This window comes from Pistacia vera, unplaced genomic scaffold (genome assembly GCF_008641045.1).
Source record: "Pistacia vera cultivar Batoury unplaced genomic scaffold, PisVer_v2 Contig284, whole genome shotgun sequence".
Taxonomy (NCBI): Eukaryota; Viridiplantae; Streptophyta; class Magnoliopsida; order Sapindales; family Anacardiaceae; genus Pistacia; species Pistacia vera.
This window is the reverse complement of record NW_022196095.1, coordinates 121540-144992: the sequence shown is the minus strand read 5'-3', so window position 1 is coordinate 144992 and position 23453 is coordinate 121540. Positions and strand designations below refer to the sequence as shown.

Sequence of the window (23453 nt, the reverse complement as noted above, 5' to 3'; positions counted from 1 at the left end):
TCATTAGAAAACGACACAACGTTAACTGCTGCCTTGTGATAAAGGAAACAATAATGTGGCGGAGGCCTGCTTGTTTAGTCGCTGTATTTTTATTAGCCGCCATAGAATGAGCCAGTTTCATGAACAATCGTTCTCAAAAGCCTGAGGCATCAAAATTATAAAAATAAAAATTACGCAGGGAAATTTACTTTATATTAAATTTTACTTTAATGAATTATGTAAGTTGGTGGTGTTGAAAAAGATTTCTCAAAAAAAAAAAAAAAAAAAAAAAAAACTAAACACAAGAATTTTAAAGTGGTTCGGTCCAATCAATTTAGCCTACGTCCACTATGTACTCAAATAATCCGCTAAGCAAAAACTTACAATTGTGTAATTTTTAGAAGAGAAAAACTACAAACTCCTTACACTATCCTAAAAAGCCCAATTATACTCTTAATAACAGCCTGCAATGACTATTTTTTTGGTGTCTATCTTACACTTTTTGAGATACTTTAAAAGTCAAATCTACTAGTCTATTTAAAGGGTAGAGCCCCTTGCAACTCCTTTTTCCAAGCAATATAGAATTTAAGACACAATCTCAACAGGTGGACTGTGGAGCAGTTACTTATGACTTCTAATTGGGCATATACTATGTTTTAAAACCTGGCTCGACCTAGCCGATTTAACTGGTCTAACCAGGCCGTGGGGCCTTCGCCGGGTTGGGTCACCCATTTCCACTTGTTTGTAGCTCGAAGAAGCAAACCCCAGAGAGGAGCGCAACGAGTTGACGGTGGCACGACTGTTGGGAGTTATTGGAGAGGAAGTGCTAATGAGTTGATAGGTGACGACGGAGGTGATTTCCAGAGTTTTTGGGTTTTTATTGCGGAAAATAGTTTGATTTCAACCAGATCTTGGGAAGATTTGTTGGGGAATGGCTTGAAGGATAGATTGGATTTGCATTGGTGTGTTGTTGCAGCCAACTAGTCGACCCTCGGTTTGCATTTGGTGTGTGTTTGCTAGATTTTAAACTTGTAGGGATCGATGAAATTTCTCAGAAGTATATTTGCTAGATTTCAAATCTCTATACATGCTAACATCAACAGTATGACCCATCAATTAAACCGATTCAATTGATCAACCTAAGACCTAACCACTTTATCAGGTTTCACACGACCGTTGATTAAAAGTTTAAAACGCTGTATATTAGGCTGTTTTCATTTACATATTTTTATGGTAGAGTAATGTTAGCCTTACTCCTCCTTCTTACTCTTTTCTCATACTCACTCATGTGATAGGTGGGTGTAAGAAGAGAAAGAAGGAAGTAAGAAGAGAGATTAACATAAATGAGTAAGAGAAATAAGTAAGATGGGAGAGCAAGGCTAGCATTATTTTTTATGGTATTGTTTAGTTTTCGTATATATGGTGTGGGTCCATCACTGTCAGAATCTCCATAACCTTCAACCATTATTAGCACGCCAATAACTTATTATACAATCAAGTATCATAATTGGACAGGTTGGTGACTTGGTGTAAAATTTATTAACTTCTTTAGCCAAGGACAAAAATAATGCAATAAAATAAATCCAATCACTTTAGGTTAATAATCCACTATAATTTGTCATATAAACAAATATTTTTGCTCCGTGATTAATACGCCATTTAAATAATCAACCGTAATGGCCAAAAAGGCATCATTTTTTATGTGCACTAGGAATCCTCAAACGATAATTCGTGCAAGTCAATATCAATGCATAATTGGTATCTTTGACCGCTCACACGATCTTCTTCTTGGTTTCTTCCCTTTATCGTTCAAAGAAGAACAGAATATTAGAAGTGTCAAAAGTGACATCCAACCACCGTAAAAGCGAAACAAATTAGAAATTAGTCCTTGTTATTGCTGTCTATGAATAATACAAGCCTTTTTTAAGATTATTCATTTTGGTTATGAAGTTATTGTTGATAGAGGCTTTGAGAAGAGATGACAATTGAGAAGGATCATAACAATTATAGTTCAAAAATTGCCGAAGATGCTCCTTCCAATGCCCAAGCTGAATCACCATATGGCGAAATGGTGAATATTGACAAGGGGAAAAGGCCCATGCTGCACTATTGCCACATGGATAAGTAGATACGACTCTGAATTCCAGAGCTAAATAAACGTGGACGGCTAATTTCTGTTTCCAATTTTAGCTTCCTTTAGTTAAAAGTTTTCAGACACAATTGCCAGTACTATATAGTCAAAGCAAATAAGCATAAAAAAGGTGTTGGATTTATGGTTGCGTGTATATCTTTTATATCACTACTCAACCACCAAACATACAACATGAAAAATATATTATTGACTTTGAACTGTCAACTATCAACTTTTTTATTTTTATGCATGGGCAAACGTTAGTTTGAATAATATTGTCAGAGGTTTTTACATGGAAACTTCCGCGGTTTAGTGAAGATAAAAGAAGACCCACAGGCTTTAGAATGAAATACTTACACCTTTGTAATTGAATGATATTTATGAAAAATAACTATTTAATATTTTGATCATGTGACAAATATTAGATATTAACTTCTTTTTGTAGGAGAAAAAACAAATAAAGGTATATTTGTTATGTACCACAATTCTGTGTCTGCATTAACATTTCATAAAGTGTCTGGTAATTATTGGGTGCGTTTGTTTCCTTTTTTTGTTTTTTTTTTCAAAATACTCTATTCTTAAAAAAATCATATCCTATAATATTTAACTATTTTAAACTCTCATAGGTTTGTTAATTTAACTAAACAAGTCCAACAAAAAAGTTTTATAAATTAAAAAAACACCCCTATCTACCCACATTTGTTAGATTCCGACAACCACTGTCGGAAGGTGACTGAAATGTGACGTAATAATGCACTACCGGTTAGATCTGATTGGTAGTGCGCCAATTTAGCATTTTCCAACCAGATCCACCACGGATTTGACCAGAACAGGCTAGACATCTGGCCGTCATAGACGATTAATATATGGCCGTTGTTGACCGTAAACAACGACCATATCTTTGGCCGTCGACCAGATTTGGCCGATCGTGCATAATGACACCAGATTTCAGCCAAATTCTGGTGGTGGTTGCCGGAATTTAGCAACTATAGATAGGTGGGGGTCTTTTTGTTAATTTATAAACTTTTTATTATTAAGAGTGTTTAGCTAAATTAACAAACCTAAGTGTTTTTTTGTTAATTTTTATATCTTACCTCGTAATAATAACCCAACTCAACTTAACAATGGGTGCGTTTGGCTCCCTATTTCTACCCATATTCTCAATCTTATTCTCCAAATATTGTTTGGCACGTTATTTCATAAATATTACTATATTTTTTTAATTATTTTTAGACCCCCTAAGTTTATTAATTTCATTAAATAGCCAAAAAAAAGTTTAAAGATTAACAAAAACACCCCTATCAATGCAGACTTGCCAGATTCTGACAACCACTGTCGGTGGTAGCCGGAATCTGTACGACGACCTACACCCCGACCAGAAATGGTCGTTAGTTCACCGATCAACGACGGCCAAATCTTGGCCATCGTTGACCAAAAACGACGACCATATCTTCTTTGGTATTTTCCGGCCAGATCCGTGGTGGATCTGACCGAAAAAGGCCATAGCGATGCGTTACAATACATATCTGACTGGTCTGTGTTGTAACGCAATTTTTCGCCCAGATTCTAATGGTGGTGGCCGGAATCTAGCACTGCAGGTGGTGGAGGTGTTTTTGTCATTTTATATGTTGGGGTGTTTAATTAAATTAGCAAACCCAGGGGCTTTTTTTATAAATTTTTAAATTTTACCTTGTAATACTCCCTTATTCAATAATTCAATATTATTTTTAAAATTCTATCCAAAATAATAAACCAAACGCACCCAATAATATTTCAAAAATACTATTAAAAAATATTACTATGAAAAGGGGCACAAGGAGCAATATTCAAATTCTTATAGGCTAATATCAAAATATTAGAAAAAGATATGTAAAAACTAAAAAACGCACAACAAAAAGCGTTACAGTGCAAAAACTTTTGTATTTTTTCTTTCAGATCATAATATGTAAAAATAGTTTTTCCTCATTACAATCTCTCCTCCTCCCTCAAGTTTGTCTAATTTACATCGACCGCCCTCGAATTGCCCTATTCTGGTAACTCACTCTTCACTCAATCCCGTATATTTTCACGTTTCAATAGTATTCTTTTCTTTAATTTTGATCTCCTTTTTGTTTCTTCACTACTCGATTATTTTATTTTATTTTTATTTTTATTTATTTTTGTGTTAATTTTTAGTTTATTTTAATTAAGTTTCATATGTTTGCATTCTCTGCATGTTAGGGTTTTTATTTTATTTAACAGTAAGAACTGGAAATGATACTTATTTTATTTTGGGTAGTTCATCGCCGCAATTTATGTTTAGCATTTCGGTAGGTGAAATTTAGCTACAAGCATTTTTGCTCAGCCACTACAAGATTAAATTTTAGGGTTGAAGTGCAGTTAATTGATGCATATATTGGTAATTATAGTTATAAAGAGGATGTGTATTTTTAATGCACAGTATGCTTACATTTTCAGTTTTGCTAGATTGTCGAAATGCGTTTTTAAGCCCTGATCTTGGTTTTGCATTGGGACAAAGACACAATAAGAAACACAATTGCTGGTATGGGATTCTTTAATCGTTACATTAGAGTTATGATTCACCGCACCACTGTTTATGAGATCACTCTGTTTCTGTCTTTATTGATGGTATCACTAGATTTTCTATATGGCATATTTGTGTCGAAGTGGTTATTTCGTCAAACCAATTATAACTTACCTTACTGTTATAAGAGAAAATAAGAAGGGAAGTCCTAGGAAATAAACATATTTTCCTTCTTTCTTTAATATGATCTGATGTTTAATGAATTGCTTGTTGATTGAAGGTCAATGAACAGGAATGACGACGACTTGGGTAGTCCTCTTGATGAGGACATGGATATTAGACTACAAACAGCAGATGAGCTGGACTTGAATTTAGAGCATGAAAGCCGCATCCCAAAAGGCATCTGTGTGACTCCAGCCAATCTTTCCTCAAAAGAAGAAGCCAGTACAGATGGGGTACTTAAAATTGGTACTGAGTTTGAATCAGATGAACATGCTCACAGATTTTACAACAGATATGCGAGATTGCTTGGTTTCAGTGTGAGAAAAGATTGGGTAAATAGGAGTAAGATACACGGTCAGGTGGTGTCTAGAAAGTTTACATGTTCCAGAGAAGGATATCGGCGGAAGGACAAAAGAGACATTAATGTGAAGAAGCATCGAAAGGAAACCAGAACTGGTTGCTTGGCACATATGATCATCACTCGTCAACCTGATGGTAAATACAGGGTTACTCATTTTGAAGCAAATCACAATCATGATAATATAAACCCCAATAATGCTCAAATATTACAACTGCAGAAAGAGCTTTGCGTTACTCAATTTTCTGAAGCTGACTTGATGAACGATTTGGAGTCCCAGTCAAATACCGAATATGAACTTATGAGTAGGAGATCTGAAGTACGAGATTCTCTTGATTTTCTTGCCATGGATTATGATGATATCCTTCTATCTGAAAGAGCGAGAGATATGAAAAAAGGAGAAGCAGGACGTCTGTTGCGCCATTTTCAGAGGCAGCACTTTGAAAATCCATCTTTCTTCTATGCGATACAGATTGATGCTGATGATAAAGTATGCAACATATTTTGGGCTGATGATAATATGGTTGTGGACTATGATCATTTTGGTGATGTGGTTTGTTTGGACACAACCCACCGAACAAACAAAGATTCTTTGCCATTTGTGCCGTTTATCGGAGTGAATCATCACAATCAAGTTGTGATACTTGCTGCTGCTTTTCTATTTGATGACACTGCTGAATCACTCAAGTGGCTACTTCATACATTCTTAGAGGCTATGTCTGGGAAGAAGCCAAAGATCATTCTCACAGATCAAGATGCAGCTGTTGTTGAGGCAATTAATTCAGTCTTACCAGAAATAGATCATCGTATATGTCTATGGCAGATGTACCAAAATGCTCTTAAGCACCTGAGCCTTGTATTGAAGGATACTCAATCTTTTACCTCTGATTTTAGAAGTTGCATTTATGACCAGAAAGATGAGCAAGGTTTTATTCAATCATGGGCAGCTCTACTTGAGAATTATGGTCTTCAGCAAAATGACTGGCTGAAATGGATGTTTAGAGAAAGAGAGAAATGGGCTGTGGTATATGGCAGAAACGGCTTTTTTCTTGACTTGAAATGTAGACATCTGGTTGAGAGTTTATCTAATAACTTCAATAATTATCTTAGCTCTGATCAAGGTATGCTTCAATTTTTTAAGCATTTTGAAAGAGTGGTAGATGAACAGCGTTACAAAGAAATTAAAGCTAATGAGGAAATGTATAGGTGCATGCCAAGGTTAATGGCGAATGTGATTTTGTTAAAGCACGCAAGTGAGGTTTACACGCCAAAGGCATTTGAGGTATTTCAGCGAGAATATGAGAAATGTTTAAATGTTGTTGTTAACCAGTCCAGTCAGAAAGGATTATTGTCTGAATACGAAGTGAACACCTTTGGTCAATCTCGAGAATACCGTGTTACATTCAATTCTTCTGACAACATAGTTGCCTGTAACTGCATGAAGTTTGAGTATGTTGGGTTTCTTTGTAGTCATGCACTAAAAGTGCTCGATCATAGGAATATAAAGGTGGTCCCATCCCAATATATCTTAAAGCGATGGACTAGAGATGCAAGGATTGGTAGCTTGGGGAATAACACTGACTTCATAGAATCTGGAAACGTCAAGTTGGTTGTAGCAAGACGTTACAAAGATTTGTGTTGTCGCATACTAAATATATCAGCCAGGGCAGCTGATTCTGAGGATGCATTTCAGTTTGCATCAAGACGATTGGAGGAAGTAATTGAAGGAGTTGAAAAAATCTTGACATTAAAAGCCGATGAAGCTCAAGGTATCACCTCTAGTAGCACTGGAGCAAATGCTTCTGAAAGTGAAAATGCGGAGATTTTTTTGGATGGAAATACAACTGCGGATCAGGAGGTGGATGACAAAGCACAGGGAACAAGGGAAAAAGAGATTTGTTCTGCTGATAGGCGCAAACTGAAGAATATAAATGTGAGAAGCTCCAAAACAAAAAGAGACCAGAATGTACAAGTACAATCACCAAATAATCTTACATGCATTTCAAGCCCCCCATCGGCTTATGTTTCACCTCAGCCTTCAACAAACAATCCTGTTATGCAGGTGATACGCCGTTTACTTTATTGCTGTTATTCCAGAAAATTATCATTATCTCTTTGTCCTACTTTCAGTGATTTTAAAAATCTTATAATTCGTAAAGTATGTATTGGCAGAGCTTGTACAATTTTGAAGCTACTCAGGTGGTTCAGTGTATGTACCAACAGCCTGATCTGCTCATAGACCAACAACCCAATACTGACATGTATCAACAACCAAATTTCTACTCTGACCAAGACAACCCTCCTGGCCAAACTCCGTTGCTCCAGGTATAAATAATAACCTCAGCATTTACACAACGATTAATTTGAAATATTATTATGAATGATTTACGGAGATATTACCATACAGGAACCTTTGATACGTAACACATATCATGAGTCTGTCTCGAACAACACTCACCTGAGGCAGGTAAGCAGAAGCGGAGAAATAAATTTGGCTAATAGTTTTTGTATTTAGATGCCGATTTAGCCTTTCCGTACTTATTTAATGTGCTTCTGGTATGTTTCTGTAGGTAATGGATCTTGACATGCACCATCCACATTCATCTTCATTTATGCTTTATGATCACAGATACAGAACTCCTGACACTTCATATCTTGTACCCAAGTAATGAAGAAGAATACCCTCACGGCATTCTTCTCTTGTGGATATATTTTGTGTTGTACAGTTACAGTTGCAAATTATTTAGTGTTGAATCATAGAATTAGGTTGGAATACAAAGGAATCAATCTTCACATCTTCTGTATTTTGTACGCATTAATTTGTAAACAAATTGAAAGATGCAGAGGCAATTCATGTACTGATTTAAAATTTTGAGATCAATAAGGTAACCCAGATTGCAGTCATACCTAAAACAAAAGCAATCACTAGCCAGCCATTTGGGTGGGTTAATGTTCGAGTCAATTAGCAAGGCCTTATTACTATTGTTATAAGTAATAAATCGTTGACAAATTTCATGAATTGTATTACGTTTATAATTATTATTAAAATATAAGTTTTTTTTTTTTTTTTTTTTAATTTGAAATTTAAAATTTATAAATCCAAAATAAAACAAGAATAGAGAACATCGCACATGCAAGGAGAGAATGAAATGTGCACTCCTACATATAAGCTATTGTCTACCAAACGCCCATTGAACAATGAAAATGAAAAATCCATTTCCTTTGTTACCATTAATCCTTCTCCTCTTGGTGGTGGGATGGAGTGAGGCAGGAAAGGCGAAAGTCCACATAACGGATGATCTTGACGACGTCGTTGACGATGAAGAAGATGAGGCTTGGAAGGAATGGGGCAAGAAAAAGCCATCCGTTCCTGACGAATTCGATCCACCAAAAATTGATCATGACAAGATGAGCTTGTCTGAGATCCAGCACGAGATCATGAGCCGCCAGTATGGCCCTGTTTACGGCTTTGTCAAACTCCGATTAGGAACTCGCCGGACTCGGGTAATCAATTTCTCTTTTATTTTCGCTTTGGGTTTTCTAGTTGATGTTTTATTTTGGATCTGGGTATTAAATGGCTTTCATTCTTTCTTTTTAGGAAACGGTGACTGAAATTACTAAGAAGTGGACAAAAGTTCTAAAAACTGGAGGTATTGAAGTGAATTTCATGGGTGTTGATCTAGTCACCGTCATGTTCACCCTGCAAAGAGGCCTAGACAACTTGGAGGTAGGTTAATTTCTACAAGTCTGTATCTTCAATTTCAATTTTTGTAGGTTCATTTCTACTAATCTATATCTTCAATTTCAATCTGTGCTTACATCAAATGCATGTGTTTGTGATCTGATTTAATTTTTGTATCAATCCAGTTGAAAGAGTTTTTACTGAATCAACCAGAAGCTTATGAAGTTAAGATAGGGGATCAAGTTTTTCGAAGACCTGGAGATCCTCCTTTAGACCAAGTTATTAAGGAGAACCTTGAAAATGAAGAAAACAAAGAAGTTGATGATGCCACTGCACCAAAACAAGAACTCTAGTTGACAATAATTTTCTATATTAGATTAGGGATCAAACCTTACGTACACCTAGATCTAGACTAAGAATTGATTTCCAACTTTGCTATCTCCATCACCCACATCTAAGAATTGATTTTCTCTTCAATTTACATCCTGCTTATATTTTTCATTTCTCCATGAATCTGTACCGTCTTCACTTACAAAACTGTATTTAACTTATAACTGAAGAACTGAAGTACTGAACTGAAACTGCTGCAAAGATCGAGGATTTATTACCGTATGACTTGATAATTGAAATTTATTCATTATTACTAGGAATCAGGGTATCAAACAAATTATTACAATTGAAATCCACAAGTAATTATCTGTTTGTCTTTGTGATACCATCAATAGCTCGGAAATACATGGCTTCTTTATTAGAAGGCAATGCTGGACATTCAAATAACTCATCTCCATGATTTTCATGAAACGAGAAATTATGCCGTTTTTATTTATAAGTGAAATGAGTAATCTATGAATAATTAACAGTACAGTGAAATCAATCATTATTTCAGCTTCCGACTAAAGTCCGAGAGTTCGAGAACTTGAACCCTGGGAATGCTTGCTGCTTCCTCTCTCTCTTTCTCAGTGTTGTACCCCCATTTACCTGTTCCAATTGATCCACGTTAGCAACTAAAACTACATGCCAGTATAAATATAACATAAAAAGCCAAAAGAGACTTTGGAGGCAGAGAAGACGAAAAGATGGTTACAGAAATTACAAGAAAAACCCAGAAAACGTATTACCGAGATACAAATTCCATGCATTTAATTCAGGCTCTTTAATCACATTCTTCAGAGTTGCAAGTCGATCTTCCACAAAGCTAGTCCAGAATCAGAGGTGATATAGTCAGTTTCATTCAACCTTAGTTAACAACCTATCAATTCAGAAACACGATAGTAGTAAAAGATTGATGGGCAACAGCAGTGCTGTAAAATGATAACTATCAATTATCAAAACCCATCAATTAAGAAACATGGACTACATTATTTGATGTTTAATGATAGTGGAAAAAAAAGTAACCTACTGTAGTGTCAGCCCCTGGTGTTCTGGTTTCTTCTGAAGTTGCTTCAGCACTTCCACCTTAGGACTGTAAGGAGATCAAAATATTTTTTACGAGAGTAACCACAAGCAACAGTGTAAGAGAATCAACCCCAATAATTTACTAGTCTTAATTGCATATGTGAACATACTAACCCAGTTCCAAGGCCATAAATTCTCTCAGGTGGTATTGTAACTCCTGCAAGCTTTTGCAACAAAGCATCTGCAAATCGGCTCTGAATTGGGAGAAAAGGGAAGGTCATTTACTGGTGAGAAATAGAATATTTAAGAGTATTTCTTTTAAATGAGTCCCTTCTTTAGTTTATTTATGTGCACAAGCTGAGTATTGACGTGGCTGAGAGCAAAGAAGAAGAGACTGCACCTGTTTTGTGGTAACTATATATATCCTTGAGCTTGCAAATTTCAGAGCATCAGGAACACCTGGATAGAATCTGCAGAAGAAACACCTTTAAATCTGAAAATTTTCCTGGTCCTATTTGCAGTTCTTTTCAACAAAGTTCAGTTACAATATGTCAATAGTAAACTTATATAGGAAGTCACAAGAATTTGGTTGACATGAGAAGCAACTGAATAAAATTAGGCTAGTCTTGAAAAATGATCACAAAAAAAGCACCACATTTTTTCATCATGCAAACTAGGAGTATCACATATGGTCACTCTCAATAAACTCGTTCACAATACCTATTTGCACCAATCCAAGTTTCCAAGTCTGTATCCATCCATTCGTCTCTGACCTTCCCAAAAAGATCTATTAGATCATCTCTACTGTTTTCGCCCCATTCTTCCATAATGACAGGTTTAAGCTTAGACCAGTTCTCCAATATCCCCTCTACTGTGAGTCCCTCTGCAACCTTGCAAATTGAATGATAGTCATCAGATCCACCAATTCTTTAAAATGCAAATAAAAGAATCTCTGATTATCACTATTCTTGTCTCTGATTATCACTATTCTTGTCAAGAACAAATTTGAAACTAAACATTTGTTTAGCCATTTAACATCCATCAGATAATTTCAACCCAGAATGGAGAGTGTGTGTTCTCTACCCACCGAGGATTTCCGAATGGAAGGTAGTCTCGTCTCCAGCAGCAACCTCACAAGCAACAGATTTTCATATCCAGTTTCGACCACAGGTCTCACCTGCCATAGTATAAGGCATTAATCATCTTCAAAATAACCTTTTTTCCACACAATTCCACTCTCAAACATAGGCAATATCGACCAAAACAAAAAGTCTTATCTTCTTATATATAATACGTTTTCATAGCTAAGAGGTAGCTTCAACATTCATTGAATCTTTTAGTGGCACAAGAGTTGAGAAGTGAGAACCGCTCTAAATCCTATTTTCCACTGTCTAATTGTGCAGTATAAACTCTAATCAACATTTCAACAGAATGGAAATCCTAAACATATAAATAACAAATTATTGAATTTATCTATATCTGGGCTTTTAGAGTGTGAATGAAATTTGAATTGACTAGAATTTCAGAGACGTGAGACAACCAGCTAAAAAGAGATACAATTAAAGAAACTGTGGAGAGCTTACTTTGTACATTTGATCGACAATCCAATCCTCCATGGCAGAATCCGCGCCATCGAATAAACCCGGCCATCTCACTTTGGCAGCCTATCGTACACAAGTGACCCAAAAAGAAACAAAATTAAAATAAAATTGTAATTTGCAATATGAAACCAACGGCAACAGGAAAGGTTGAGAGAGGACCTTGACAGCAGAGAGAGAGCTCTCTCCACAACTGTCACAGAGAACTCCATCAAAGTCCAAGGCATACAAATCTCCCATTTCTCCTTCTACTTTATTTTTCTTTCTTTTTTTCAAAAGATAAATGATTGTATCGTCCCCGCCACCCAACCCTGATTACACTGTTCTTCATTTAGAGACGCCATGAAGCAGGTAGGCTTTTTTGCTTACCAATCAAATTAGGCCACATATTGCTTAGTAGGAAGAGTGTTGGACCATACTATAACAATATTAATATTAAAACTACACTAACAACCTCCTTCCACCCCTTTTATGGAACAAGTTTCGTAATTAGTTGGTTTATAATAGTTCTTATATAGATCTCATAATTAATTATGAATTAATTAATTATAAACTGCTATATCAAGATTATGAGAGAAAATTTATCAGAAATGATTGTTGGTATAGTATTAGTATGACTTAAATTAGTTTTTTTCAATTAAGAAAATAATTTTATACCAGAAGTGACAAAAAAAAAATTAGCCTGGTCGGGATCCGGGTGGATCCAGGTGTTATTCAACTCGGGCCTGCTACGATAGTACCCGAGTCAGGGTCCATTAAGAGAACTGTAGATTTCCGGGTCCGGCTCTATCATTCTAACAACTGGGCCGGGTCCAGGTATGCAATACATTACCTATGATTATCGTGAACTTCGCCGCACCTAATTTAACCTTTTTGGCGGGAACAATTTTCTCAGATATTCTTTTCTCAAATCTCAGCAACTCTCACTCCATTAGGGTTTTCTGATTGCAAGAATCTCTGATTCTCACTTGAACGGCTACGTTTCTGTCAGGTATGTCTCTTTAGCTTAAGTTTGTTTTCCTCTTTCTCGTCTTCATCTTTGATTGGTCGAAAAGGAAACGCAGGAAAATTTAATTTCAAAAGGTTTAATGTTCAACTAGAAATATTTTCGCTTTCTCCGGTTTTGTATAATCACTATCCTCGAGTTACTGTTGCTGAAATTACTTTCCCTAATTTATCAATCATTTGTTAATTTACATAACTGCTTTTTACTCTGTTTGGATTTTGATTAATGGGTTCTTGAAAAAGATATTAATTGAAGTCCCTAATTGGTTACTGTTATATTGTTTTAATTTTTTGATTTTATTGTCGTATGATGCTCTTGATGCTAGTTTACTGATGGATGTTATATATTTTTTCCCCCTTTATTGGCCAGAAATTGTATTGATGGCCAAGGACAAAGAGGAAGCCACACAAGTGAGTAGGAGAGCTACAAGATTGTCCTTGTCTACTGCTAATTCAACCAATGATATTGAAGCAGCAAAATCATTTAATTCCCAAACACTAACACTTGATAACTTAGTATTTGGACAAGAACCCATTGGCTTAGATGATTTGTTATCTTGTTTCCCAGGGAGGCGTGTTCAAATTCTCGAGATACTGCATCTTTTGGGTACCATAAAGTCTTCAATGCCTCCTATGTTTATATACGGGAGTGCTTCTACTGGAAAAACTAGTATTATTCTCCAAGTATTCCGCCATCTCAGAGGCCCTTTTGTTTATATAAGCTGTCTTTCATGTTACAGTCCTCGGATCTTGTTTGAGTCTATCCTGAACCAGTTGTTGTTTCATAAAAAGGATGCAGTTAATGGTTATTCAAGTGTGAAGAAATGTGAAAAGCCATCTGATTTTGTTAATTTTATACGTGAGGCATTGATAAATGTTATAGACAGTCTCAAGGAGAACTCAAAGAAAATGAGCTCAAGTAAGTTGAAGGGACAAGTTAATGGAAGGATGATTTACTTGATTTTTGATAATTTTGACCTTGTTCGAGAGTGGGATAAGAGTTCTAGTATATTACCTTTACTGTTTGGTCTCTGTGATATCTTGAAGATGCCTGAAGTGGGTTTTATATTTATCAGCAATAGCTCTCCTGATACTTATTACTCAAATACTGGTTACATGGAACCTATTCTTGTTTATTTTCCTGAATACACAGAAGATGATCTCCGTCAAATTTTCTTGAGAAACCAAGCAAATCAGAAGCTCTATTCCTCCTTTCTAGAGTAAGAATACAGAACTTATTTTTTCAATAGAATACAGAATTTATGTTTTCATTGATTCTCCTTTGATGGTTTGCTCATACAATTCATGGAGTTGTTTTTTTTCTTATCAAACAGTGTTGTGCTGAGACCATTCTGCAGAGTTTCCAGACGTTTGGATGAACTATCTACAGCATTTTCAACATTATTTAAAAAATATTGTGAACCTTTAAGTGATTTGGGAGTTGTACCAAATGAAGATATGAAGAGAAGATTGTTTAGTCATATTCAGCCACACATTGCTCATTCTTTGAATGAGATATTTAGTGTTGCATCTCAACCTTCTGTTGAATCTGAAGCCAATCAGGAGACCAGGAAGAAAGGAAGTGCTAAGAAATCAGTGGGTTCCAGAGATTTTGATGAGATAGACTTCCATATGTCTACTTCTGCTAAGTATCTCCTTATTTCAGCATTCCTTGCTTCAAGAAATCCCGCCACTCTTGATGCATCACTTTTTGATTCAACTGGGGGTTCTAACAGTCGCAAAAGAAAGAGGAAGTAAGTTTATTGGCAATCTGGTCTTTTAATTTATTTTAATTTTAGTATTACTTGAAAACCATGGTACTATGTAGTAGGATGTACAAATACTTTCACTTTTACTTCTAGAGCTATTTTGTCATTGTATTAATTGTGAGGTTAATTCTGCAAATTGAACAACATTCCCCATGTTTTTTTCCAAAATGATGAATGTATACTCAACTTATTATCTTTCCTCTGTATCAAATGGACTTTGAGTCAAAATTTTAGTTGCAACCTCTTGGTATTTTCATCAGTTTGTTGATCTTTATTTTTTTGAATAGATAGTATATCATCAGCATTTGTTAGGTACTAGACATTGATAATATGATGTTGCTCTATTGCATCTTTTACTTGTCAACATTTTAATTCTCTAGATTAACTACTTCCTGCTTAGGGTCTCTGAAAAATCAGTGGAAAGGAGGGAAGCAGAAGAAGAGGAGTTATTTATGAAAGGGCCTGGAACTTTCTCTTTGGAGAGATTATTAGCCATATTCCAGTGTATCACATCAGTAGGAGAAGATTCATTCGGTGAAGAGGGAGGAGCTGATGGTGTAACAGTTGAAGGAGAGAGTAATGGACTCATGTCTGATGTTCTCTTGCAACTATCCAGTCTCTGCAATGTTAATTTTATTGTCAAAGGAGGAAGCTGTCCTTTAGAGGGTTCAACTCGATATCGTTCTACAGTATCTGAAGATTTGGCTCTGAAGGTAAAAATTCTACAATTTTTACATTTATTACTGTTATTTGCATGATGATGATCTGTGTAATGCAATTTAATTCTCTCAATGATATTGTAAATTATTCAGTTACATACTTTGATCAATGTAGGTTGCAAGGAGCCTTAAGTTCCCTTTGTCAAAGTACTTGTTCAGAAGATAGTCAGTGATGTGAAGAGAAACTTGTATCATGGCCTTTTATCCGTTCCAGTGAAGAGAAATCTCAGAGACAAATCATATGGCCCATAATTTCAGATTCCCATGGTTTGTGCATGGCAAGTTGATTAACACACTCCTGGTACATATTAAGGGAGTGATTATGGGCATCAAGTAGATGAGATCAGTTTTTGATAGGAACTGTTAAAGAAATCTATATATGGTTTGATCAAAATACTGGTTTCTGGATAGTCAATGACTATCTTGCGCGTGTAATGGATTAGGGACTTGATGCAACCTAGTTGCTCTGTTTTATTTTATTTTTTTAGATCTGTATATGTTTATTTTTCATTCTTAGAATTCAAACATGTAAGCTTTATTTGAAAAGAGGCAACAGCAGATAGTATCGGCAGGAATTTGTAAAATTCTGAAGAAAGGGTTAGCTTATGCTACCACTTCTAAAAGGTCTGTTATGAGGACTGTTCTGTAAGGGCCACCCACAACCGGACCTGTTGACACCTTATAGGCCTAAGCATGAGGAGTGAAATAGGTCTTTAACTTTTTCAAACATCATGCCATGCCAGGACAATTGAACAAAATGTCATTGACAAACTCAAAAGAAAAATGTTCAGTGGGTACAGTTGCACTTGATAGATGCATGTTTGTTTGGATCAGTTGTCTTAATTCTTAAATACGGGAAATACGTGTATTTCTGTTTAGGTTTTCCAAAGGGAAACAACCATTGTTGATGTGTGACAAAAGCACAAAAAAATAGTTGGAGTAATTGATGTCTTAATTGACCATCAAGTTTGTATGAAAGCAATAAGGAAATTAATAAAACTAGTGGTGCAGTTGGTGACCTAAATTAATACAAAGACTTTAGTTGGCGTTTGAGATTGACCGCAACCTCATCCAATTTTATGAAATTTTATAACTCTCTGTTCCTTTGAACCATACGTGTTTCAAAAATAGGGTAGAAACCTCTGTTTTAAAACCCAGATCGGACTGGTTCGACCAGGACCTGATAGCTTCTCCGGTTCGATTCAGGTTGTAGAGGTTTTTTTTTATAGTATTTCAAATTTATAGGAACTAATTGAACTTTCTAGGGGTTTTTTGGAGATATGTCAAAAGTTTAGGGATTAATTGGTAATTTTTTGGGGTATTTTTAAAATAAATAAAAAATTTTGGGACTACTTTAAATTTTTTAGGGGTAATTTTATAATATACTAAAATTTAAGGGATTAATATATAATTTTAAAAAAAATAAAATTATTGCTATGTCACCAGTCCAACCGGTTGGACCGGTTGACCCGTGACCTAGGTAACAAAACAGGTAGCCCTCCGATCCAGGATTTAAAACAATGGTAGAAACTATCATTAACTTGGGCAAAAAATAAAATAAAGACTTTTCTCAATTTTGAAAATATTTGTTTAGGGATTTTTGTACCTTAAAATAATTAACAGGTATAATTATATACTACTACATTAGGAGGATTCATAAAATTTATTTCGGTGGCACTGTTCTCATTTCGAAAGTCAATATATATATTACAATTTCTTTATAGTCATAATGGTGAGACTAACTAATTTTATTATTATGAGGATGTTGTAACTTAATAAGAGGTATAGTTACAAAAATTTCTTATTAATTTTATATTTCATGTTTTAGTAGTACAGTATTAGTTAGGATTCTAATTCATGTTTTAATAGTATTAAATTTCAATTCAGCACTTTAATTGTCTACTTTTGAAACAGATAGAAGATTATGTCTTGGAACCAGCAAGGATAAGTGTCCTTAATGGAATTATAAATGTAGTTGTTATATGGTCAAGTTAATGTGAAGCCATATACAATTGCCAATTGTTTTAAGCATTACAAAATTAGAATCTCCAATGTCGATGAATTACAAGTTACAAATAAAGTGGATGAGGAAAACCAAAGAGTCATTGTAAAATTGAGTGATCAGATTTGATAACTTTATTACACTAATCGAATAGATATTAATATCTTTCTCAATCATCCAAATGAGCAACAAGTCATGTATGTTTTAAATGAAGAAGAAATCACTGCAACAATTAGACAATAAGAGAAATAAAATAATCAAAAGGATGATAATACGGAAATATAAAAAGTTCCATGCCAATAAGCTTTAAACATACTTGAGAAGTTAAAAATATTTTGATTTCAACAAGAAGATGTTCATGCTAGCAAGTATAGTACCTGCAAGTTAAAAGATGTGGTAACAACTCTAAAACATAAATTATTCTCTCAAACAACTTTAAATAAACATTTTATTTCATCTTAAACCTTTAATGTAAGGTATATATATATATATTTTGCAATATATAGATAATTATTACTATGTAGAAACAACTTTTCTTAAGACGGGAATTAAAAAAATTATAACTTATTATAATGTGGAGTTTATTCTTATTTATAACTATCCCAAATTGGAAATATAATTTTTTATATCTATATAGAGTTTATTTTTACATAGAGTATTATCATAGAAAGCTTTTACTGTATATATTTTTTTGTGATTAAGGGTGTTCGAATTAGTTTGCGTGCACCTTGACAAATCCTTTGAAACCCTGAAGTTAAAGACCGGATAAAGCATCTAGTAGCCATTTCTTTTAACAACCGAGAGAAATCAAAATCAAAATCAAAACCTCTTGAGTAATATACTTAAAAGTCTCTATCGCTACACCCAAAAGTCTATATTTAACATAACTAATAAAGGAAATTTGGGCAAATACGGCCCCATAATGGCTCGTTCGTTTATTTATTAAAGGTAGAATGACTTACACCTACCCAAGGTATGGAGAAACAACAGATTGGTACCCAAAAGGTTTAAAAAAGACAAACATGTACCTTTCGTTAGGGAAAAGACTATAATGCCCTTTGAGAAATATTAGTCTATTTTTTGAATTACTTTTAGACCCCTTAAGTTTATTAATTTCATCAAATACCCCCCAGAAAAAAGTTTAAAAATTAACAAAAACACCCCCACCCACCCATACTTGCCAGATTCCGGAGGCCACCGACGGTGGTAGCCGGAATCTGTCACAACAGTCTACGCTATCACCGAAAATGGTCGGTAGTTCACCGATCTGGCTGGAAAAGGCCAGATCTGGCTAGAAAGTGACAGCCAAAGATGTGGCCGTCGTTGTCTGTCAACGATGGCCAAAATTTGGCCATCACTTTCCAGCCAGATCTGGCCTTCTCACGTTAGATCTGGCCGAAAAAGGCCAGATCGGTGAACTATCGGCCATTTTCAGTGGTGGCCGCTGGAATCTGACAAGTATGGGTGAGTGGGGGTGTTTTTGTTAATTTTTAAATTTTTTTCTGGGAATATTTAATGGAATTAATAAACTTAAGGAGACTAAATGTAATTAAAAAAATAGACTAATATTTCTCAAGGGCATTATAGTCTTTTTCCTAATGGAAGGTACCTGTTCGTCTTTTTGAAACCTCTTGGGTATCAATTATCGTTTCTCCCAACCTTGGATAGGTGCATGTTGTTTCCTCTTTATTAAAAAGAAAAAAGAAAGAGAAAGTGAAAGTGACTCATAAATAGTTGTGCGGTGGCACGGTATCGAAACCCTTTTCTCAATTAATTTGAGGAAACGAACCGAAGTTTTAAAGTGGATAGAATTAATTTTTGGCGCGTTAGAATATGCGAACTCAATTAATTCTAGGACGGCAAGTTCTCAACCGATTGTATCATTAATAGTAATCTCCATTAATAATTTCATAAGACCAATGTTTTTTTTTTTTTTTTTTTTTTCAATTAAAAGCTTTTAAAGAAACATTTTAATTTCGATGATCAAACAGTTTCTTGCACGGCATAAGAAAGACCTCAATTAGAAGCTGACCAATCTTAATTGCCTATCTAGATGCATCAGTCCAACTAATATTAGCCAAGCCACCCATTGTAATATATTGCTTTCCCCCCACCCCCCCCCCCCCCCCCCCCCAAAAGTAATAGTCAAGTTGCTTAAAGGAGTTTTGACCCGACTATTAAAATGGATAACACAAACAATAAATATTAATTACTTACAAAATAAGTTTGGTTGATGATTACCTAACAGGGTTTTGCACACCAAGCTTCAAATACTTTTATTTAATTAATGTGGCAGCTGGAACTGGAAGTGAATTAATGGAGGCAAGAAAGACCATATTGTAATTTGATCGATCTAATAAATTTTCATTAAATATTAGGTTTTCAGGAGTCTCTTTTTTTTTTTTCACAAGTTATTAGCTATTGGATGATATATATTTTGGGGTCAATGATTCTTAAATATTTGTTGACTTTATCCACCTACAGAAATTACGGGAGTTTACAACATCATAAATATTTTGTAATAGTAATCAGCTGCCAACAGTCAACTAATTAAATAATAATTTTGTAGAAATAGAAATCAATGGAGAAAAGAAGAAAACAAAAATATCAATGAAGCATGAAAATTAGGAGTGCCGATCGGAGTAAGCCATCTGCCTTCTGGTGCGCTTAATCTACATTTGACTTTGCTTTTTTTAATAGATATCAGACGCACTGGGCACGCATTTTCTTATCATACAAGCATTAAAAGACCAAGGTCAACCGTTAGATGAGTCTCGAGAATTTGTTTTAATCGGAAACATATAAAAGATGAACAGTAATATTATTAGTATATGCATGGCAGAGAGGCAAAGTTTATAAGATTGTTGGCGAGTTGCTCACCGAACCCTAACCAAAGTCCGCATGACGAACCCATGCATTTTCATTCAAGTATTTTTATCCAGAGAAAACTAATATAAATCAGAGTTACAATATGGTCATACATTACACCAACCTAGAAACAGTGTGTCTTTTGTGACCCTTTTTATTTTTTATATTCAGTTCATCGTTTTGTGTTTTTTTTTTCTTCTATGGTATCAGCTAGGTGCTCTGGCTCCTCAACCAACCACATTAAATTCTCTTCATTGAATGCATTGAATTAAAGACTCTTTTCTTTCCTGCAAAATTAGGTGTAGAAAAGAGAAGAGAGAGATCTAGTCAAATTTTGATGAGGTTGTAAGGATTAACTGTGTGCATGCGTTTTCTTTGGGTTGATATTAGATAAGAGTTTTTAGCTTATAAAAGTTTCAACGAACTTCTTCTAGGGTATTTATGATGGTTCATCTGATGGTTGCAGAGAGAGAAAGAGTAAGATGGTGCAATTCAAAAGAACAGTCTGGCCTTAATAATTGCTTTTGAATGTAGTTTCACCTATAAAATACGTCTCTAAAACTCTCATTTTGTTCTATCTATCTATCACACTCCTATTTCCTTCTCTTTCTCTCTGCGTTTTACTTGTTTTGCTCTTTTAGATCTCTTTCAACCTTCATTTTCTTTACAAATAAAGCTTATATCAAAAACACAGCCTTTCACTTTATTATCTTCACCCAAGTTTCTTGCATTGTTAAGGTAACTTCTTTTCTATTTTCCCGGAGAAAAATAATTCTCTATAATATCGGTCACATTGTTTTTCTTCCCCATCACCGACTATATATGGATATAGCTACTGCTTTGCTTCTGTTTTCGGCTGTCACGGCTTATCTACTGTGGCTCACATTCATCTCACGCACCTTGAAAGGTCCACGTGTTTGGCCTCTATTCGGCAGTCTCCCGGGTTTGATTGAAAACTGTGATCGTATGCATGACTGGATCTGCGACAATCTTCGCGCGTGTGGTGGCACGTACCAGACCTGCATCTGTGCAATTCCATTCCTCGCCAGAAAGCAAGGTCTTGTGACTGTCACGTGCGATCCTAAAAATGTAGAGCACATATTAAAGACCCGCTTCGAAAATTACCCCAAGGGACCCACTTGGCAAGCCGTGTTCCATGATCTACTTGGTGAAGGGATCTTCAATTCTGATGGTGACACGTGGCTGTTCCAGAGAAAGACTGCCGCATTGGAATTCACCACCAGGACTCTGCGCCAAGCCATGACTCGCTGGGTTAGCCGAGCCATTAAGCTTAGGTTCTGTCCGATTCTTGAGTCTGCTCAGCTCGCCGCTCAGCCGGTTGATCTACAAGACTTATTGCTTCGCCTCACGTTTGATAACATTTGTGGCTTGGCGTTTGGGAAGGATCCGCAAACCTGCGCGTCTGGCCTTCCCGAAAACAGCTTCGCATGGGCTTTCGACAGAGCCACTGAAGCTTCGCTTCAACGTTTTATTTTGCCGGAAATCTTGTGGAAGCTGAAGAAATGGCTGAGGATGGGCATGGAAGTGAGCTTGAGCCGGAGCCTAGTCCACATCGATAAGTATTTATCCGAGGTAATCAATGCACGTAAGCTGGAGTTGCTGAATCAGCAAAAAGATGGGAACCCACACGATGACTTGCTCTCAAGGTTTATGAAGAAAAAAGAATCATACTCGGATGAATTTCTCAAACACGTGGCACTTAACTTTATCCTAGCTGGACGTGACACGTCATCAGTAGCGTTGAGCTGGTTCTTTTGGTTGGTCATACAAAATCCATCAATCGAAGAGAAAATCTTATTTGAATTATGCGGTGTCTTAATTGAAACACGTGGTGATGACACGTCAAAGTGGTTTGAGGAGCCGTTAGGGTTTGAAGAAGTTGACCGTTTGATATACTTAAAAGCAGCATTATCAGAAACCCTAAGGCTGTACCCTTCGGTACCAGAGGACTCAAAGCACGTGATCTCCGACGACGTATTACCGGACGGAACATTCGTGCCAGCAGGTTCATCAGTTACGTATTCGATATATGCAACAGGGAGAATGAGGTCGACGTGGGGAGATGATTGCCTAGAGTTTCGTCCAGAGAGATGGTTGTCGTCTGACGGGAAGAAATTTGTGATGCATGATTCCTATAAATTTGTTGCATTTAATGCAGGGCCGAGAATATGTTTGGGGAAGGATTTGGCTTACTTGCAAATGAAGTCGGTGGCAGCAGCGGCGTTACTGCGGCATCGACTGACGGTGGTGGCGGGACACAAGGTAGAGCAAAAGATGTCATTGACTTTGTTTATGAAATATGGGCTGAAGGTAAATGTGCATAAAAGAGAATTAGAGGGGATTGTAGGAAGAATTAAGGAGAAAAAGGAGGGAGAATTATTGCAATTACATGATGAGAGTAATAAATGTAGTGGTAATGGTGGGGTAAGGGTTGACGAAATGGTAGGTGGTGTTGTTTAAGGTGGTTTTTAATTTGGAGTGTTGGTGGTTTCATGGAAGTAGTATATTTAAGGCGAGGGGACGGACAATGGCTACGAAGCTGTTCAAGTTACGGTGGATCAATTTCATGTCATGTGCAACATTGTGTTTATGTTTCCCACGGGTTGTCAGCAGAAAAAAATTAAAGAGGACGGAGCTTCTACATAGATCATAGTAGTATCATGATATAGATCTCTGCTTTCAATTCCATCAATATTCTCACGAGAGAAAGATAACCATTATAAATTCCTTACTTTAATTTATTTTTCTTGCAGGAAGATGTTTCGTTAGTCTATAAAATTCTTTATTTTCTTTTTGTTTAACTGGATATTACAGGTTGATCATTAAGTTATAGTTTTTTTTGTTTATTATAAATTAATGTCAATAAAATGTTCTTCATTGAAATAAATTATTGGAGATACTTTCTTCGAAATAGGAGTACTCCTCAGTCCGAGGATTTGATGATTCCTTTTCTTTTTAATAGGAATAATCGTAAGATTCTTTATGTCACTTAACTATATTTCTGATCGATTGTTTCTGCAACTTGGTCATGACTAATTCTTAGAATATATGTATATATTTTCTAGTTATGAGGACAAGATTTGGATACGACTAATCTTTAAGAGAGAAAATGGGGAAAAATACCATCGGCAAGACAGCACACAAATTGAATGACAACACTCTCTCAAAATCATGTGTTAC

At 35.6% G+C, this 23453-nt stretch overlaps 5 protein-coding genes across 5 annotated transcripts; 4 read left to right on the top strand and 1 right to left on the bottom strand.

Moving 5' to 3' along the window:
- The first annotated feature begins 4580 nt into the window (after positions 1–4580).
- Positions 4581–8007, top strand: LOC116134281 (protein FAR1-RELATED SEQUENCE 5-like). Its single transcript, XM_031419953.1, has 5 exons — positions 4581–4652; positions 4915–7276; positions 7387–7539; positions 7622–7681; positions 7785–8007. Exons 2-5 carry the CDS (start codon positions 4919–4921, stop codon positions 7881–7883), a joined length of 2670 nt encoding a protein of 889 aa, XP_031275813.1. The 5' UTR covers positions 4581–4652; positions 4915–4918; the 3' UTR covers positions 7884–8007.
- A 332-nt stretch (positions 8008–8339) lies between these two features.
- On the top strand, positions 8340–9409 carry LOC116134268. The gene is made up of 3 exons (XM_031419943.1): positions 8340–8718; positions 8813–8941; positions 9082–9409. The coding sequence occupies exons 1-3, from the start codon at positions 8413–8415 to the stop codon at positions 9247–9249; spliced, it is 603 nt and encodes a 200-aa protein (XP_031275803.1). The 5' UTR covers positions 8340–8412; the 3' UTR covers positions 9250–9409.
- A 90-nt stretch (positions 9410–9499) lies between these two features.
- Positions 9500–12232, bottom strand: LOC116134267. Its single transcript, XM_031419942.1, has 9 exons — positions 12052–12232; positions 11875–11955; positions 11379–11468; positions 11012–11181; positions 10692–10761; positions 10466–10545; positions 10296–10358; positions 10015–10091; positions 9500–9874 (listed from the first exon to the last, which is right to left on the bottom strand). The coding sequence occupies exons 1-9, from the start codon at positions 12127–12129 to the stop codon at positions 9774–9776; spliced, it is 810 nt and encodes a 269-aa protein (XP_031275802.1). The 5' UTR covers positions 12130–12232; the 3' UTR covers positions 9500–9773.
- Positions 10501–15901, top strand: LOC116134266 (origin of replication complex subunit 5-like). The gene is made up of 6 exons (XM_031419941.1): positions 10501–10578; positions 12785–12880; positions 13265–14114; positions 14229–14648; positions 15064–15376; positions 15498–15901. The coding sequence occupies exons 3-6, from the start codon at positions 13276–13278 to the stop codon at positions 15546–15548; spliced, it is 1623 nt and encodes a 540-aa protein (XP_031275801.1). The 5' UTR covers positions 10501–10578; positions 12785–12880; positions 13265–13275; the 3' UTR covers positions 15549–15901.
- A 4622-nt stretch (positions 15902–20523) lies between these two features.
- LOC116134295 (cytochrome P450 86A8) lies at positions 20524–23074 on the top strand. The gene has a single exon (XM_031419980.1). It carries the CDS (start codon positions 21075–21077, stop codon positions 22731–22733), a length of 1659 nt encoding a protein of 552 aa, XP_031275840.1. The 5' UTR covers positions 20524–21074; the 3' UTR covers positions 22734–23074.
- The last annotated feature ends 379 nt before the right edge of the window (positions 23075–23453 follow it).

Excerpts from the sequence above, each read along its gene's own strand:
- LOC116134281 (XM_031419953.1), top strand. The coding sequence starts at position 4,919 with ATGAACAGGAATGACGACGACTTGGGTAGTCCTCTTGATGAGGACATG. Across the intron at positions 7,277-7,386 it reads CAAACAATCCTGTTATGCAG|AGCTTGTACAATTTTGAAGC; the intron begins GTGATACGCCGT and ends ATGTATTGGCAG. Across the intron at positions 7,682-7,784 it reads ACAACACTCACCTGAGGCAG|GTAATGGATCTTGACATGCA; the intron begins GTAAGCAGAAGC and ends ATGTTTCTGTAG.
- LOC116134268 (XM_031419943.1), top strand. The coding sequence starts at position 8,413 with ATGAAAATGAAAAATCCATTTCCTTTGTTACCATTAATCCTTCTCCTC. Across the intron at positions 8,719-8,812 it reads TAGGAACTCGCCGGACTCGG|GAAACGGTGACTGAAATTAC; the intron begins GTAATCAATTTC and ends CTTTCTTTTTAG. Across the intron at positions 8,942-9,081 it reads GAGGCCTAGACAACTTGGAG|TTGAAAGAGTTTTTACTGAA; the intron begins GTAGGTTAATTT and ends GTATCAATCCAG.
- LOC116134267 (XM_031419942.1), bottom strand. The coding sequence starts at position 12,129 with ATGGGAGATTTGTATGCCTTGGACTTTGATGGAGTTCTCTGTGACAGT. Across the intron at positions 11,469-11,874 it reads TTGTCGATCAAATGTACAAA|GTGAGACCTGTGGTCGAAAC; the intron begins GTAAGCTCTCCA and ends ATACTATGGCAG. Across the intron at positions 10,359-10,465 it reads ATTTATGGCCTTGGAACTGG|TCCTAAGGTGGAAGTGCTGA; the intron begins GTTAGTATGTTC and ends ATCTCCTTACAG.
- LOC116134266 (XM_031419941.1), top strand. The coding sequence starts at position 13,276 with ATGGCCAAGGACAAAGAGGAAGCCACACAAGTGAGTAGGAGAGCTACA. Across the intron at positions 14,649-15,063 it reads AGTCGCAAAAGAAAGAGGAA|GGTCTCTGAAAAATCAGTGG; the intron begins GTAAGTTTATTG and ends CTTCCTGCTTAG. Across the intron at positions 15,377-15,497 it reads CTGAAGATTTGGCTCTGAAG|GTTGCAAGGAGCCTTAAGTT; the intron begins GTAAAAATTCTA and ends TGATCAATGTAG.
- LOC116134295 (XM_031419980.1), top strand. The coding sequence starts at position 21,075 with ATGGATATAGCTACTGCTTTGCTTCTGTTTTCGGCTGTCACGGCTTAT.